The following is a 19,247-nucleotide window of genomic DNA, read 5'->3' as shown; positions in this document are numbered from 1 at the left end:
TGTGTATACATGCAGAGCTTCAAACAAGCGGATATAGAGCATGTGTCACATGTGGACCTAGACTGAATGCACGTAGGGCGCCCTCACTGAAGAAGCAAATATACGAAGGTCATCAAGCGTATCTTCCAGAGAATCATGTGTTACGCAACGGTTTGTTGGGAAGAGAGCCACCACGGATGTCTGCACAAGCATGGTTAGAGCAGAAGGAGATGTGCGATGACGGATTGCCTCCAGGGATGAAGAGACTATCTCTGTGGTATGAGTTACCATACTGGCCCCGACTCATGATCAATGACTTGCTCGATCCAATGCACATATTCAAGAATGTGGATAATCTACTATGGGACCATCTGACCGGCAAGAAAGATACTTTGGGAGCCAGAGTTGACCCCCATCGACACGCCGCTAGAGACCCCTGTCGGGACACCCAGGTTCACGCGTCACCGGCCAGAGGGCTTGCCTTACTCCGTTGACTTCAGCGGCGGCATCATCATGGATGATAACGGCAAGAAGGTGATCTCGCGCATGCGTGGTCTTTGCTCTCAGCTGTTTAGACACTACATACTAAACAAATGGAGTGAAGTACCAAGTGATTTAAAAGCCAGAGTCATCAGCATACTTCATGATGAGTTTCCCGTTCCAACACGGGATCAGCGCTTCAATGAAGACCTGATGAAGATTCGAATGCGCGAATACTGCAAACACAAGCGTTCCAAAGTGCAAAAAGCAATCAAGCATGGGTGGAACAGGCCAGATTGGCTGGCCAAAGAAGATTGGAAGAATGTGAAGAAAGACGCGCTCGAGAATCCCGACAAGTGGAAGCAACAAAAGGATGCAGCCAGAGCGCGAGTAGAGGCAGGGAGCTCGCACCACTTGGGGAGCGGTGGATGGGCATCATTTGAGGCCGATTTTGTAAGTGTTTTCGCATTGCTCTTTATGTTCGATAGTTTAGGGTTTATGAGTTTTTTAATTCTAACATAATTAAATCTTTGTATGTTTTGACAGTGGTCGATGACAGGACGTGATCCCACACCGTACGAGCGCGAGTACGCAGGCAGGAAGGGCTTAAACGCCCTGATGGACATTCTCAGTTCTCGCGGCGGGATGGTTAGTATTAGGGTTTACTCTTTTCTATTTTTTGTATTGTTTTATAAATGTCGTTATATGTTTATACTTACTGAAAGCTGTCTTATTGTCTTTTTTTGCAGAATCCGACAGATACGCCGCTTGGACGCGATGAGACGTTTGACTAAACGACGTCAGTTTAGCCGTAGCTAGATAGCATTAGTTTAGGGTTTCTCATAGCTTATGTATCATGAGACGGATTTTATACGTCTTTTTGAACCATGTATATTATTACATTTGTCACCGCACTTCATTTTGCCAATCAATTCTTTATGCCTATGATGTTGTACAATTGTCATTATTATATTTGCCAATCAATTCATTTTGCCTATGATGTGTACAATTGTCAATTTTATGCTTGTCAATTTTACGCTTGTCAATTTTGCAAATTTTGCAAACAATGCGTCTTGTGGGTGACTATTTTGGGTCTATTATCTACCCTTGCACTTTTTTTAAAAAGTGAATCAAGTACAATATGGTTGATGGATGGCAGGGCATTCAATGCCCTGTCACCAAAAAAATTTTCTCTCGAGCGTCGCTATAACCGTCGCTATTTATGGCTCTGTAGCGTCGCTATGAGCGTCGCTATAGACTTCTGTGTAAACGTCGCTATAACCGTCGCTATGACCATCGCTATGAGAGTCTCTATATAGAGACGCTTATAGCGACGCCTATAGTGACGCATATACCGACGCTCTTGTAGCGACGCTATTAGCGACGCCGGGGGTTATAAAAACCCAGTGTATTTCCGTCGCTAACAGCGTCACAAGAGCACACAACCTCTTGTAGTGTTTCCTCGGGAACTGGCCAGTCCACAGTGTTGCAATCGGTTGGTAGAGGCACTTTCACCAACATGCCATTCTTATTCCCTGAGTTGAGTTGGTAGAAGTGGTCATAAAAAAATATTCCCTCATCAGCCAGTCTTTTGCTGCTCCTCCCTGAATACTGTAGAGAACCAATGTGGGCATGAACAACATGGAAGAGGCCTATTATGCACTCCACAGGCTCCCATTGCTCATAAGAAGAGGGATAAACATCTGCAATATATATAAAAAGAGTTAAACTAAGAGTATCAATAAGTAAAAATGACAAATCTAATGTAATTGAGCTGTGAAGAATGGAGACATTGCTCATAACAAGCGGGAGAAACATTGAAAAATATATAATAAAAGTTATAATGAGAGTATCAGTAAGTTCACATGTCAAGAGTACTTACAATTGCAACGTGGTTGATGTATATCTGATACATTTCCACCGTTTGCTATCACCTCTGGATGGGTAAACACATGCTGAATAAGAACTTCCTTTATAGATCTTTTGCCGATTTCAACTTTGAAATCCAACACTCTGGCCTTCCATGCTGAGCGGTAAACGTTGATACCACTAGACCTCTTGGGTCTTCTTGGTTGCATGAGGACCCATGAACCTTTGTTTATCCTTTGTCCAACCCATTGGTTCTCTGCACTTATTGAAGTTGATATTGTAATTGAGGATATGCTACTACTTGGCCTTCTAGGCAAAGTGCAGCTGTTGGTTGTTGGTGTGAGAGACAGTAAACACCTGGAGCTTCTTGGGCGAGAAGACGTGGAAGCCATAGCTCTCAGAGAAAAGCTTTAGTGGAGGGAGATTCACTTTGAAAGCATTCTAATGGAGGGAAAGTGTTTTAGAATTCCAATATCTTGTGCGGGCTTAATGGTCACCCTCCAGTACGTTAATGACCATAAGAGAATATCAGAAGTGGGACCACATGCAAGCACCTAAAAGCTCGGTAAAAGGAAGGAAATTACTATGCTACAATCCTAAATTCGTGAAAGTTTTATGTAGCTATTTTCCTATTTTTTGAGTCTTTCCACGTACTTTCCTACGTAACGTAGCCTTCGTGCTCATTGGACGCGCTCTATTTTTCTCTCTCTTCATATGGCCCTCCAAATGACCTCTGAAATTTCCTAATGACTACTGCAATGCTTTGCTTGTTGATTGTGTGGGGTGAATGCTAGCCCAAGTAGGTGCAACGATTTGTGAAAAAAAAAGTACGAGGCGAATCTTCGCAGATGTGCAAAAAAGCGAGACTGGCGTCGTGGAGGAGAGAGAGAGAGAGGGGAGTGTAAGGTGGGTGTTGGGCGACAGAGCGCGCGGAGAGAGAGAGAGAGGCGTATGGCGTGTGTGCGACGACGCAGCAAGCAGAGCAAGCAGGGGCGACGGACAGATACGAAAGCAGAGTTATATATTTTTAAAAATATGATTGGCCTCAAAGTGACAGTTAGCTTGCCAGCTGAAGTGGTTACGAGGAGTTGCTGGAAGATAATTCTTCGTTAGGTGGGGCTTCGAATTCGTCTTAGCCTTTTGTAAGGGTAGTGAATCATTCACTTGAAAGGAGAGGGAAGGAATTTCGGAGAGCATCTCTGGAAGTAATGAATAAAATAAACGTATGTGACACGATTTTTAAAAAAACAAAGAAGAGGAAAATCAATTAAAATTCTCGGTGTTCACGCAAATGCTATTTTTTTTAAAGAAAAACAAAGAAGAGGAGAATCAATAAAAATTCTCGTTGTGAACACACAAATGCTATGAACCCTAGCTGGATGAAAAAAAAAGAAAATCAGACGCCGTTTTTTGAATGCTGCATAAGCCGCCATTTTGGGAGTGCAGTTCAATGCTGTGTGCTGCATGCTCTCCCATGCGAGAGAGAATGAATCACGTTTTGCTAGAGCCATTCGCATAGTAGGCACTGGTGCGAGAGGTCCTACCTGCCAATCATAGAAGGCAAGCAGGCAATTGCGCAAGGCATTCTTTTGGTTGTTTTGGCAGTGTCGGTAGAGGAGGGGATCTGCGAGCCTAGGTGGGAGAGGGTGGAGAGAGATGGAGCAGAAGGAGGGGCAACCTGTTGGTAGGGGAGCAGTGTCAGGGAGGTAGGGTGAGCCTAATAGCCTCTCTCTCTCTCTCTCTCTCTCTCTCTCTCTCTCTCTCTATATGAAGGCATGCATCGCGACTCTTGCCATCTTCGATGCGTTGCTCGTGGGTTGAAGGGCTGCAGTTCAAGGCTGCAATGATGACGATGGCGATGGCAAGCAGGAAAAGCTTACGGTTTACTATTTAGATTGGGACTTTCGAGGGGGGACGTCACTAAGAAAAGGAATTTTTTAAAGTTGAGCGAGTGTGTTTGCTTTACAAAGTTCATTGCGGTAAACATGACTGCCATCCTTGATGAGTGGTCCCAATGCTCACATAATGGCCTAGCATACAATTGTACAAGCATGTGCAACTCAGAGTTGACAGCGCTATAGTTTGTGTTGTAGTTAGTCTCTTGTGCAATTTGCATCGTAGCACATATATCTCACTACTCTCTGCAACTCTTGACCTCCTCAGGCCGTTCTTCGTCTTGCATCTCTCAGAGCTCCCCCCGTGGGCTCTCACCACCCTATACAAATGGCGGGCCTCTTCATGCCCTCCTCCTCCTCAAAAACTCACGCTCCTACCATGCAGACCCAATCCATCCTCTGTATTTGCAGGTTGGCAGCCCTCCTTCACTGGCCCTCTCTGGCCACTAGCTGGCCACCCCTTCAACTTGGAACAGCCTGCAACAGTACTCACTGGCGCTACATGATAGCCCTCTCTCTCATGTCCCCAAACCTGCTCACTGCCAACCCCAGTCAGCTCTCCCTCCTCCTTTTCCTCAACTCCCGCTTCCCGAACTGCAGCCCTTCAAAAGCTTCGTCACCCCCCAGACAGAGGTTCTCAACCCCCCTCTCCTATACAGAGCCAGCCTCTTGGCCCTATTCTCTTCCTCACGCCATAGCGGCCAACCCCTCGGCTCCTCGTTAACGCCATCCCCATGCAAAATTCTGGCCACCACTTCGTCTGCCGCCCACCTGTATAAGTAGCGCTGCCATGCAGCATCGGTGGTCCATATTTACTTGGTGAGCCCAAAGTCCTTTTTTCAAATAAGGCCACCGTATTGAACCACTTGGATTAATCTTGAGCATATTGAGCATAGAGTCCAGATCTTAATCCAATGGACTACGACCTCGCTCGAAGAGGCAAAAAAAAGCATTGCGATCTTGCTCGAAAAGTAGCAGCGCTGCTTCAAAAGCTTTGCCGCCGATAACAGTAGCGCAAGGAGATCAGCAATACAAGGAGATTCTAGTGCAAGGAGATCAACAACACAAGGAGATTCGAGCACAGAGGAGAGCAAGCAGGAGCGTCGACAAGGTATGTTGCTGTACTGCACTACATCTCTCTCTCTCTCGCTCACGCCCCACAACAAAAACTCAACCAGCGGCTAGTAGAGACGACTTTGCTCGTGCCGTTGTAGCAAATGACTACGTTGGCCGGGGTTGCGGGGAAGGGGATGAAGAAGCAGTTGATGATGGTAGAGAAGACAGAGGCGGAGAGGTAGTACTCCAAATAGGTTGGTCTGCTGTGAGATAATGTTAATGGTCTGTGTACTCGGCGTCGATCTCCACGACAGTGAAGGTATGGCCAATGACGCCCACGTACATCTAGAAGTTGAGGGCGGCGTTGATAATTTTGAGCAAGTAGGTTTATCCCTTGTGATGCCGAAAACAGTGGTATCTGCAATTACAGCAATGATGAGTGATCGTGCAGAGCCTGGGAATTGAACCTATGTCGTATTTCATTTTTATGATTGTACTTGCTAGCGGCCAGTTGTAGAGAGAGCCCCAAGCTAGCTATTGATAGTAAGAGCATCACGCAAGCAGAATATGTGAGCCCTATACAACTGGAGTTTAAAGGATGAGGTGCTAGCTAGACACAGATCACACTCAATTGTCCATCTTGGTCATAGCCAGGGCAGCCGTCTAGATCCGGGCTGGTAAGGTGAGCAACTCCATCGACATAGCCAATAAGCTATCCTAGTCAGGGCTAGAAAAATACATTTTTCCTAACCCAAGAAAATAAGCGCAAAGTTGAAATTCTCCCGGTTTTAAGGTCAAAATTTGAAGCTTTTGCCGATAATTACACTAAAACTTGTGTTTTCCGGTTTTCTTCAAGGCAAGCTCAAAATCTAACCAAGATTTTAGAATTTCAACCAGTTAAATACACTTGACCCCGGTTTTTTTCTAACACTGATCGTAGTGGTGGTGCATGTAAACCACCGGCGCTGGATAGATCAAACGGCGCCATCAATCACATATGGAACATCACAAGTTGATCTCAATGATCAATTCAAACATTTCGAGTCAAACTGCATCAATCACATGTGGAACATCACAAGTTGATCTCAATGATCAATTCAAACATTGAGGCTTTGCCCTTGTCGTGTATAGGGTTTCTCTAGTGTTGCTTGTACTCTACTATGGTATTTTTGACAAATTGTACTACATCTCTCAGCCTCTTAGTGAATCCATGCTTTACAAAGCCCTTGTGAGAAAGGTTCCTATGCCTCTCCTCGTCCAAATCCTAGAGCGTGCAGATGCAAGATATGTCCAAAATGGTTTTAACCTGGTGAAACACAGCCTTGGCCTGCATGTGGATGCCACAAGCCTCAAGGTGCAAGCAAAGATGATTGCATATCTGGAGTGTGGATTTCTCTTTGCATCAAGTGAAAGCAACCCTAAGGACTTTTACCGAGCATAGCAATTACTGCATTCTAGCAAACGTTGTTTTGACATTGGCTTGCCCAGGTGCTCGGTGAGATGCCATGTGCATCTGGTGCAACTTACGCTTGTCAACATCACTAGCTGGGAAAATTTGTGAAATATGCTTGTTACATCCTAAAACACTAATCCATACAAGTTGACCAGAGCACCGACAAGAGACCCGACTAGCAATCTTGTTGTGACTTGTCTCAACCAGGTCAATGCCTTGTTGAATAACAAAAGCCTTCAACATGCAAGAATAGGTTATTGCATGTTAGTCATGGTTGCTTCTGAGCACCATTCCTCATTCTCATGGAACAGCTGGCTTGAAGCCTTTCCACTTGCATTTTAGACACGTTGTCTAAAATGGGGAGATGTGGAGCTTGGATGATTGGCCTTTGAGAGTGAAATATATTTAGAGAAATGTAATGCTATAGCATGTGTTAGTGAGTAACATATATGCAGCAGGTTGCTTGGAAGCAACCGGGATGCAAGGTAGTACGGACTTCATAAAAATTGCTAAATATGACAACATCCCCGCCACTCTTTGGCTCTATTTTGAAGGTGAATGATATCGAGCGGAACGCCACCCGTACTAATGCCCATGAGCGTAACATAATAGTAGTTTGTCAGCTGCGTGTTTGGATTATTAATGAGCGGATTGAATATGGTGCCTTCCGCTATGGGGACGTCGACCTCAAGATGCTTATTATCATGTGGAGTTAGGAAGCACAATACATAACGCGGGTTAGTGAGCAAGGAGGCAAGAAGACATAATTGATGACTGAAGAAGCTTACAACACACACACACACATACATACATACATACATACATACATACATACATACATACATACATACATATATATATATATATATATATATATATATATATATATATATATACATATATATATATATATATACATATATATATATATATACATATATATATATATATACATATATATATATATATATATATAGAGAGAGAGAGAGAGAGAGAGAGAGAGAGAGAGAGAGAGAAAAGGTAATAATGATCAGAGAACATACAACATAAAGTTACATCTGCGTGTTTTGTGTATGGCAGGGAGGACATATATTTACAACACTACAAGTTTCAATTGCACAAGTGTGACTCCAGCTCGACAACACTGCAAGGTCCGTTATCTGCATCTAGTTTTCCATGCGCATGCGTTTGCTTGGCGCAACACATAAACGCTACGAGGCAGGGCACGGCTTCCGTTTCTTATAAATTTTTGGAGATACCACAGTGCCAACTCTCCACCATACTTTTGTATGGCACCTCTGTATGACGTGCACTATATACTTTGCACTTTCAGTCTGTGACATTTCATTGCAAGATGATATCTTTAACTATTCACATTTCTTTTTGGTAGCTTGACTCAAATATTGACCTGTACTAGATTGGACAATCGAAAAGCAGTAGTACAACATTGCAGGTCAGTAAAGCACCTCATTTATTGTTGTAGTTTATTCATGCTTTACCTATTTACTTGTTTTAGAATTTTTCGCATTACTTCCTTTGCTTCAGTTTCTTTGGATCTCGTTTTTAGATTTATACACTCAATATTGTCGATGAACATCTGTACATGTTAGTTACACACGCAACTCTTTGCATACGATTGCTAGCCAATGCATGTGATGTATTACAGTAGTGAATACACAAGTAGTGAATGCATGTGGTGTATCACAATAGTAAATTCACCTTGTGCATCTTTACTTCAGCTCTAAATAATTGATGACATACTATATATGTCCTTGTTTCTCCCATACTAGATGTCAGTATGAAGTTCTCAAGACCTAGATGATTACAGTCCAAGCGTCAATAATCTAGGGAGAAAACTGTAGCCAACTTGAAACTAGCTTATCGTCTATATGCTAGGTCATGGTTTACCTCACATATATAGCGATAAACGAGGTTGACAGACACATAAAATAGACACTCCTGTTGCACTCACTTTTGTATTATTACTGGACTCTTTTTGCCATTAAAGAAACAACAACAAGACTTAGTAGCAACATTCCAGCTACAATCCATTACCGTTTCAAGATACCAACCATAAATCAACATTATCCCCCTCTCTATTCATGAGATCGATGAGCAATATTTAGACATAAAAGAGGTATATATTACAATTATAGACGAGCTACCAACCATTTGATGAAAAATTTATTTTTGAAATACTTTTTGTTTGCAAGAATTTACATGTAGCACGTATACTAGAAAAAACATTCATTAGTAGACATAGTCGTACAACCTCACTTGGATATAATCTCAACTGTAACCATCCTTATTAGCTCTAATAATTGATGCACTTAACTTTGTATCCTCCCATAAACTTTATAGCATTTTTCAAATGTATATCCCTTTCATGCAGTGCCGCCCTTGCCAAATTAGTCATGCTCTTGTTCCCTTCAGTGCTAGATGCTAAATGTCAATTTCCATATGTCCTCTTATATTCTATAGATGTTGTATAGAAAGGCCCACCAAGCAAGACTAGTTTTTCAATTATTAGCTTTGAGCTTGTGGCCCATGTCCACCACTATCTCCAGTTGACCGTCGGAAAAACTTCATCCTGGCATGTCTCGTAAAGTACTTCACGAAAATAATCTCTAGCGCGGATGGCTCCATGGAAATTTCTTTCCGTGAAAACTGTTACGACGATTGAAACTCTTGAGCCGTCTTAACATCTCGAGTCAAGTGAATAAAAATCTTTGAACATGCCAAACTTGAGCAACCATTTTGCATACATATCCCATGATAGCATTGGATGCAACAAAGTACATCGAGATCTTTAGTGACTTTAATATCCATGGATTTCATTGATGTAATTACGATCGTGTGATTACGTTATAACTACAGTATTTACACAAAAAAACATGTATCACGTAAACTATTAACGTGACTTTGATTATGACTTGCAAAAACCTATAGAGTCCATTAGCCTGTTGGAGTTTTGATTTTTTCGAGAATCCCATCGGACTTTTTTATTTTTTGGGTAGGCCCGTTGAAAAAATGAAAAAGCTCGACGGGAGTAATTATATATAATAAATAGTGTGTTAGTCGCGGTCCTTTAGCTAGGCAAATCTTTGGGGAGTGTATTTGAATGCCGGATATAGTCATCTCCTTGTGAATTGACCTAAAGTTACAGAGTCATGGGTCTTTTTTTTTGGACCGAACATGATTTCGAATTTGGTAACCACTTTTAAAAATTTTTAATTCCTTTACCGAACACAAAGATACGAAACCAAAACAATTAAAAATTTAGAGTCATGCTCATTGCGACGAAGCCATGGGTCCAAATGAGGGTTGTGATTGATTTTAGAAGATGAGTATATGTAAATGACAAGTCGATATAGTCAAGGGTTGGATGTCTTGTACTAGTGTACGAAGCATATAAAGATCCTTGTCTTGCATTTTTCACCATCATAGATTTGAGTTGCATACACTGTCACTCCACAATATATATAAGAGCTATAATCCTTAATTGTATAAAAATAGCTTTTATATATTAAATTGGTTGCATAAGGGGATTATAATCCTTCACTGGTTACAAGGAGTCCTCAATTGTGTGATTATATTGAAGATTTATTTGCGTTAGTTTATGCATTGGCTTATACAGAGAGTGCATTATGTATTATGATAGATTATTAGTGCATGAAATGACCAATCATATATTTTATTGCTTTCATTTGTTTTTTGCAAACAACTGACATCGTTGAGCGTAGAAGTTGATTATCCTTCGTAGCATTTGAAATATACGTGTCTTATTGTTTGCAAATCAAAGTGGACATATAAATAATTATCATAATAATAATTGCATTGAAAAAGTCATAGCATTGTTGTATTTATTATGTCGTGCATAGAGTGTATTGCATGTTACAACATAGGTGATTGATGTGTGGATTGACTAGTGTGCATTGAATATCTCATATTGTGCTTTTTGGCTACTTTCATAATGAATGGTTTTCTAATATTTATTGAAAACAAGAAATTTATTTTAAAAAATAAACATCTTGTTCATTTGTCTTCAATTTTATTTTTAAAGCAATGGAGCAGAATGTGGGCACAAGTGGTACGAAAAAGCCAAAGAATAAAAAAGCTCTTGGCAAAGAGTGAGATTATGCTCACAACATATGCGGTCAATATATGGAGTGCCAATGTTAATTTTGTCTCACAACAAAATCAAGCGATGCACCACGTATTAGGGACCATTTTTTGGGTAGCATTAAAAAGAGTTGTAAGAAATGTGAACATCTTTAGGCACCTGCAATTGCAAAGCGTTTGAGAGAAGAGCTTGCCAAAAAGGGTGGCAAGAGACAACAGATACATAGCTCTGTGACTGCAAGTCAAGAGTTATCAGAGTCAAATATTAACTCGGCAGATCCTGTGGTGACGCCAACTAACCTTGGAGAACAGCCTGCGCAGGGGGAGGAAATTTCAAGCAGTGTTCCTTTTAAGCGTCACAATGAAGGTGGACTTGGTCAAATGCGTAAAAAATCATTATATCAAAGCTTTCGAGTGCAGTCCTAGAAGAAGCATAAACTACACTCACCAAAGCAATATTCTTCACTTGAAGTGTTTTGGTCATGGTAGACAACAATCATTGGAAGGCTGCTTGGAAGAAAATCAGTGAGTTTGGCCCAAGAGTTGCAGCTCCTTCTTATCACATGATACGAAATGTTTTCTTGGACAAATGTTACATCGAAGTCAAAGAGCGTGTTGCAAAATATTACTTGAGAATGTTTTGCTTTTAGGATGCACAATTGTGAGTGATGGTTGGTCAAATGTTCAAAGAAGACCGCTGATCAATGTAATGCTGGTTTGTCCAATTGAGGAGAGAAACGTTTATAAAGGTGATTGATAGTTTTGGTGTAATTAAAAGTGGCAAATAAATTTTTGAGGTCTTGATTAATGTAATTAAAGAAATTGATGTCGAACATGTCGTTCAAGTAGTCATGGACAACGCAAAGAATTGTAAAAACGCCAGTAAATTAATAAAGAAGTGCTTTCTACACATTTTTGTCAATGGTTGTAATACGTAGAGCTTAAACTTGGTGCTGAAGGATTGGTACACTAGCAAAGAAATCACATGGCTCGCCAAAATAATTGACACAGTGCGTCAGTTTGTGAAATTTATCTTGAAACGACAGAGTGCTCGATTTGTATAGAATATCCATGTTAGTGATGTTGAAACTTCTTGCTAAAACTCGGTTTTTCACGCACTTTTATACATTGGAATCACTTCTCCGCAATAAGTGCACTGTGTTGACACATTCAATTGCACAGCCTTTGATGAATGGCAGCTTGAGCAGAAAGAAAAGGTGAAAGATAAAATTACATATCTATGTGGTGACGTAAGCAAGGCTGCTTGGTGGAGGAGTGTAATGGATGCATACCATGTAATGATTCTTGTTATGTTTGCGATTCACAACCTTGATCAAAGGGCGTCGAATTTGGGCAAAGTGTGGATGACATGGTGGTTAGTCCAACAGAGTCTTGAAAATCCCAAAGACCTGAAAGAGTCTGTAGTAGAGAAGGAGTCGCGACTACTATTCTTTGGCAAACAACGAAGAATTTTGGCTAAGTATTTTTATGCAAGATGGAAGAGCGCTCATAGTCCACTCCAGAGTGTTGCTTACATGCTCGGTTTGGAGTATTTGAACTTAGATCTGATGTCCAATGCAAAGAAGGTCGTTGATTTCTATCACGTGGTCAACACACTCTACTCCAACATTCATGACCGAATTGATTGCATCAAAGAAATGAGTGCATTTAGATTAAAACAAGGTCCTTTTGCGAATGATTTTGTACAGGTAATGGCAAAAGAGCAACATGCATGGAAGTGGTGGATGATGAATGGTGGAGAGCCTTACTCTACCTTACGTCCCCTTGCAATGAAAATACTGGCACAATGTACAACAAACTCAAGTTCGAGAGAAACTAGAGTATGTACAAGTATGTTCACATCACTATTCATAACATACTATTAGAAGACAAAGCCAAAAAATTAGTTTATATGTTTTGCAACGAAAACATTTTGAATCACATCGAAAGTGCTGGCTACAAGGAGGAAATGCCAATCTGGTTGTATGATTGTCAAAACGAAGACGAAGAATAGTTCAATGTTGGTATATCTCAATGCACTATAGACGAGAAGAGAATTTGATAATAGATGTGGAGATTGAATTACAAGGAGATCCACAACACTCAGATTTAGAACCAGACAACAACTTCACCGATTCAATATAGCTTGAGAGTAGAATGAAGATCGTGTCAAAAACCATTATAAAAAACTTGTGTTCAATGTGTTTTGATCATATAAAATGCTTCATATTTGCGATTATATATAGTTTGTAGATCGCAATTGTGTTGCTCTGAAGCAACATCTTGTTTACCAAACAGATTTTTAATTGTGCTAGGGATATCTTGGCTTGCTTGAATTTATACTCAGTTTTCATGCCAAACATAATATATATTCCTTATGGAATATCTTGTAAATAGATTGCACATCAGCTACTATTTTGCATTAAACAAATAAGACAGATGAAGTGATAATAATGACCACATGTCCATGTATAATATCCACTCTATCCGTCAAAATTCTTATAGTGAATAGGACATTAGAAAGATGAGGATGCATCTGAAGTAGATGAAGGGACCAAATCTAGATGTGGGACAAGGTGGCTTATATTTGTCCCTTGTAGAAGCAGAGGATTCACTCGTTGTGTAAGAGTCTAAACATCTTGGCTTAAGCGGTGAATGCTTTTCTCCATCCGGGCCTGTGATGGTTGGGGTGGCTATAGAAAGCCGTGTTATTTTTGCATCTTTCTTTGCCAGCCGTGTCATGTAAATATCCTTCTCTCTCTTTAACTGTAAGTCGGTGCCTTCCATTATTAACGCCAGCTCATCGCGAGTGAAAGTGACACAACTCTCCCTGAAATCATGAGTGACAACAATTGTCTCCTTTGACGAAAATTCTATGGTCGATGTTGCACAAAGTGAACATATAACACTTTTGCAAAATATAACGCACAATTGCATTGTGTAGTGGATGGCCATAACTTCCAAGTAGATCCTCTCAACGTTTTCTTTGATCGCATCGTGGAGGCACTTCAATACCTTCCACCTTCCTTTCTTGATCTTTGCATCCTCACATGGCCATATTGTTCTAATCATGTCCTTCGTCACTTATTTATTGATCTCTTTCCATTGCATGTGGTTTGGATTTTCCCATTTTGAGAGTCGTTGAGTAGTGCACGTCGGTTGCTATGCCGACATTGTTAGACAAGGGGAACTAGGACCTAGGAGTCCACCACCCAACCACCCACTATATAGCATAGCCCTTGGCCCTTTGCCCTAGTTGAACTCCCTTTCCACACCGTCTAGCCCGGCCCTGCCCTTTTCTAGTCCGGCCTTGCCATTGTCCTGACATTACTCCCCCCTTAAAGAAGATTTTTTGTCCTCGAAAAAAGTGGGAAAACTTCTTCTTAAGAACACTAATGTTTTCCCAAGTGGCATCCTTCATGGATCCAGCTGTTTGGTTGACCGGAACACGGTTCCACAGGAGGTTCAATGAAACCAAGAGTAACATCTTGATTTTCCACATTCTTGTCCATTTGGAACCAGCTTGTGTTACCGGTTCCTATCCAAGCATAGTGTGTAGACTCCATTTAGAACACACATGAGTATGCAAAACGAGTTATCACACAAAGATGTGCCCTAAAGAGTACCTCTTTTCACTTTCCATGAAAGTAACCTGGTAACATGACTCATCAGCCAAGTTTAAGTCCTTGACTTGTTTTCCAAGTTCAGCAGTAAACAACCCCTCCATAACTAGTGTTCAAGGTTGAGAACTTGATTTATACATGAAGAGACTACACCTAATGGCAAACATGATTTAACTTATGGTAAGCAAACTCCAAGTAGAGCAATAAATGCTTACTAATTGGATCACGTAGTGCTAATGTACGCACTTGCATATCCTTTAGCACAAGATTACACTTTGTAATCTGCTTATCCCCTTGGATAATTGATAGTACTAAAATGTGTTTCCCCCACGGTTTACAGACAGTCTTTCCAAATGGCTGGTAAATGAGAATCACAATATCATACCTCATTATTGACCAATCAACAATTGGCTGAATAACCATCGTGGTTAACTTGAAAGATCCACAAACACCCAAACCGAGCCATGACCTCTATTGGTGATTGGTAGACTCATTGAGATATTGCACATAGAGTGAAAAAATTCTTCATAAGCAACAACTTGAGGAATATGCATGTCGTTCCAAATTAGCCTTTGCTAAACAAGGGCCCATAACACCTAGTGTGCATGCATTTAGCAAAAAACAGATCCGAATCTATATATCCATGGTCATGCTTGCCAATAATTATGGCAAATGTGATGCTCCTAGCACACATTTTCGGTAAGAACTTAGAGCCTTGCTATATGTATAAACAACCATCTAATGTTGTTTAGCAGTACTTGTACCTGAACAAGTCATTCTAAGTATCCGACAATTTTTGGCCAGGAAATTGCTCCTGATACGTCATGCTAAAAATGGTCTAGAAAACAGATGTGACCAGCACCTAGGGACTTTGTCGTGACACATATTTGAAATGGTGGGCGCCAGGGTTAGTCCTAGAGACTCATATTCACCACATGTGGAATATGTCTCAACTAAGGATGTTTGAAAAAAGAACATCCTACAAGTACAAGATGTACTTGTGTGTGGAGGTAACTCTAGACACTCTGCGATAAGAGTGAGAGGGACCCTCATTCATTGCTCCACACTGGCTAAAACGAACTCCTTGAGTCCCTAGACCATGTTGTATCCCATGTGACAACATGTGCCAAATGGAATCCTACAAGTGGATTCATAACAACATAATGTACATTGGACACTATGGCCCAAAATACTTGTTTTGACATGCCCTTGGCATGGCCCTGAAATAGTCAAGCGTATTTAAACGACTTGAAAAATCCAAGCAATGCATACTAAAAACTGGAATAACACCAAATCAATAGATGCGTACCTGGAGATTGCACTGAATGTTCACTTACCCGTGTTCCAATATAGAGGAACACGTCGTCCAGTTGTGAAAAAATAAGCAACATTGCACTGGAAACCCTGGGTGTTGCCTTTGCAATCCAAACCCTTCGATTAGAATCTACGTAGTCAAGACCCTTTGTAGAAACTGCTCGACTAGCAGGTAACGGTAACCAACGTAGTCAACCGTGTACAAAATGATTAAAATCAACTTTAGAAGTAGAAATCGTATGCTATCGCGTGGTATATTGCAGACTGCTTTCCTTGAAAGTATAACGAGAATAGATCAAACTGTGATCCTCCAAGACTATGGGGTGATTTAGTAAGCACCCGCGGGGTCTTACCCCAAAACAATGCGTCCATAGACACTCATAGTGCTGACGAGAGAGCAGGAGATCCACATAAGTGGAAAGTCTAGCTCTTATAGACAGCCATGCTGTTGCAACAATATGTTGCATCTAAAATCCGTGGTGTCGTGCAAAAATGATACCATAAACATCCATAATGACAAGACGCTTGCTTGTCCATTAACATCGTTGTGTAGTCCAGTGAGTAGATCTATTCGATCTTAAGAAAAATCCCCCAAGGGATGGCAATTGTTGGGTCATATCCGAGATGTAACAATGACTCTTAGTCAGTGTGTATGGCGCATAGTCCTTATGGCAATTAGTGTTCAATCAAGGAAACGATGAAGACTAATGTAGAGGGCGTCTTCCCAATTTCTAATTGAGAGTTAGAGCACCTTGGCTCATGCTGACTCCCAAACAAAACATGTATCAAAAACTGTGTAGAAAATTTTCATTATTCATGGAGAGAAATAAGAAAGAGAGAGAGAAAATGATGGACTGAGGAACTTTCCTTAAGTGACAAGTTTGTATATGTTGTGCCCAATCTGTGTGCTCTGACACATCTTATGCCAGACTTGCAGCTTATCCTATAAGCATGCAACAATATACCTGTATAACGCTCTCATCGAGACAGGTAACACAAGTCACATCTTGCCTCACCTATCGTGTAGGGGATCGTGACTGTACAAAAATGACTTAAATATGGCACTTTGCCTGTGAATAAAGTCTTAAGTCTTAGATTTGGGTTCCTTTTAGTGTTGTCGTGGGTTGACAGCAACCAAAAAGCATGTTGAAACTTAGAAAGCATGTTGAAAGAATCCAGAAGTTTCCTCGTCCGTGACAGAGTGTCTGGTGTTATAACGGAAACGTAATCTCTGAAGCGGTGGAATTCATGCCACCTGGTTAGCATGCCATGCATACAGATTGTTAAGCCCTTGGCGAGAGTTATGGACTCAAATGTGAGAGCCAAAACCATTAGTGCCTTGCACAGTCTAAAAACTCGTGATATTCCATACTTTGACAGTTTTTCAAACTTGTGTGCCACTGGGCAGTACCTTGGCACAAGAGAGAAGCCTTGCTTCGTGTAAAATTGTCAAAGAACTTTGCTTTGCACAAAAGCATTAGTTTCTAACATAAATATATAAACATGGAAAAATAAACAATATTGAACATGGTCTAACCTGGTCATCCTGCTGTGACTAGTTGTCTGGAGATGTTGGAAGAAAAACACGCTCAAATGTAGATCATATCCATATCTGTTGCGCTAAAGAAATTTGGCCTGAAATATCCTGCAGGCATATGGAGAAATTCCCTAAAAGCGTGTGCTCATAGCATACCCTAAATGGGAAAAATCTCAAGAGTCATAGATTGAAGCCTTGCTTCCCATAAAACAACACAAACATAACTTGAAATTGACTAACTTTGTCGCCCTGCTGTGGCGAGTTGCCGTGAGTTGTCAAAATAAAAACTTGCTTAAATCGGGCTCATAACCATATTTGCTGCATGAGTGAGGTAGTTACTTCCTCATTTGATTTAAAAACTTGTTGACATCTTGGCAAGTTTCATAAGGTCATATGCTATTAGCATATTCCCCGTCTTGGAAAGCACTATGCCAAATGTCAAAAGGGAAGCCATGCTTCGCATAAGGTATGGATCCATGCTCCACTGTTGGAGGATCATAATCTAGGTTGACTGCATCGATGGCAGACAACAAGCCTAGGAGTTTTCTCCCACCATTGCTTGCCCACATCGTAAAAGAATAACTAATGATCAACCTTGCCGAGTACCTTAACCTTACAAATCATGGGCCATCAGTGACTTGCTTTTATGCCGAAGGGTGGAATAAACCCTAGATGTGTAGCCCAACCCGATGATGTTGGCTACACAAGCTTTCCACAAGAGCACCTTGTATGGAGCCTTGCTCCCTCATAGTACGAATGATAGGTCATCACTTGTCGGCCTTGCCAAATTCCTATTCTCTACAAGGCACAGGCCTTGCATGTACGTGCTTCCATAAACAATGTACCCATATATGACTGTGTGGTCATATTCAAGATCAAACATAATTTGAAGAAACTTGACCTCATTGATCCACCACCTCGTCGATTAGACGCCATATTGAAAGCACATAATTTCAAAAAATCCATATCTAGTGCAATCACGTAAACAAAGAGTTCCTGGATTGCAACCGTTAATATTGCCAACTTCGTACCTGGCAATTTGACGTCTCATGGGTTTGGAGCCTTGCTCCCCTCTTCATGATGCCCTTGCACCTTGTGTAGATTGCCCAAGCCATATCTCCATCTTTGTGATGCCGAGCCCATGTGTGAGGCATGTGCATGCTTGAATCCATGCCGATATAACCATGCCTTGAAATTTGGATTTTGGGTTTCCCTTGATGCTACCTTCTGCATGTGTTATGACTGATTTTGGGTTTCCCTCGATGCTACCTTATACATGTGTTATGACTGACCTTGTTGCACCAACCCATGCATGTATATGCATGCTTTTTTCCTCATCGTTGTGAGTTGTCCATCCCCGAAGTCTGCAGAATCTCTTATATCTACAACCTAGAACTAGACAATCCGGTTTGCCGAGGCTAAGGCATCGATGCGTACCTTCCTACCTTTAGGCTGCCAAACGAGGTGGCTCGGCCACGGGCTAAGACCCTTAGATAAAGGTGCCCAAACTTGGGCACCTGTGTGTGGACCCTAAAATTAAATTTTAAAAAAAAGAGAGAACAAACAGCGATGACGTTCTCTGTCGCGCTGTCAAGAGCAGCGAGGCTTGCCAGTCGCTATGCATGGCTCGATTGCACTCGTCCCAGTGACGGGATCTCCTCAGCTCGGCCGTGCGCTCGTGTTAAGCTCTACTACGGCTGATTTGGAGCCGGTTGACACACCCCCTGCCCTCGTCTCAAGGGGTCCTACACACGGGGTCACCACTTCATCGTCGTCTCTGCTTGACAAGAGTTCATGCACACACCGTGTGCCTCATCCCCGACTTTGAACCCCATGGCTTGCATGATATGCAAGACCATGCACGACCTGCTCTTGAAAACGAGGGAGAGAGAGACGACTCCGGAGAGAGGGAACGAGAG

At 41.5% G+C, this 19,247-nt stretch overlaps 1 protein-coding gene across 1 annotated transcript; it reads left to right on the top strand.

The window, feature by feature from the left end:
* The first annotated feature begins 3,984 nt into the window (after window positions 1-3,984).
* LOC147426325 (uncharacterized) lies at window positions 3,985-11,538 on the top strand. Its single transcript, XM_086498966.1, has 6 exons — window positions 3,985-4,034; window positions 4,152-4,209; window positions 5,202-5,334; window positions 7,813-7,883; window positions 8,150-8,185; window positions 10,796-11,538. Exons 1-6 carry the CDS (start codon window positions 3,985-3,987, stop codon window positions 11,033-11,035), a joined length of 588 nt encoding a protein of 195 aa, XP_086355092.1. The 3' UTR covers window positions 11,036-11,538.
* Window positions 11,539-19,247: the final 7,709 nt, after the last annotated feature.

Source organism: Adiantum capillus-veneris, chromosome 24 (genome assembly GCF_014529385.1).
Source record: "Adiantum capillus-veneris isolate H3 chromosome 24, ASM1452938v2, whole genome shotgun sequence".
Taxonomy (NCBI): domain Eukaryota; kingdom Viridiplantae; phylum Streptophyta; class Polypodiopsida; order Polypodiales; family Pteridaceae; genus Adiantum; species Adiantum capillus-veneris.
This window is presented reverse-complemented; position numbering and strand designations above follow the sequence as displayed.

Excerpts from the sequence above, each read along its gene's own strand:
- LOC147426325 (XM_086498966.1), top strand. The coding sequence starts at position 3,985 with ATGGAGCAGAAGGAGGGGCAACCTGTTGGTAGGGGAGCAGTGTCAGGG. Across the intron at positions 4,035-4,151 it reads AGGGGAGCAGTGTCAGGGAG|GGCTGCAGTTCAAGGCTGCA; the intron begins GTAGGGTGAGCC and ends CGTGGGTTGAAG. Across the intron at positions 8,186-10,795 it reads GCAGTAGTACAACATTGCAG|CAATGGAGCAGAATGTGGGC; the intron begins GTCAGTAAAGCA and ends TTATTTTTAAAG.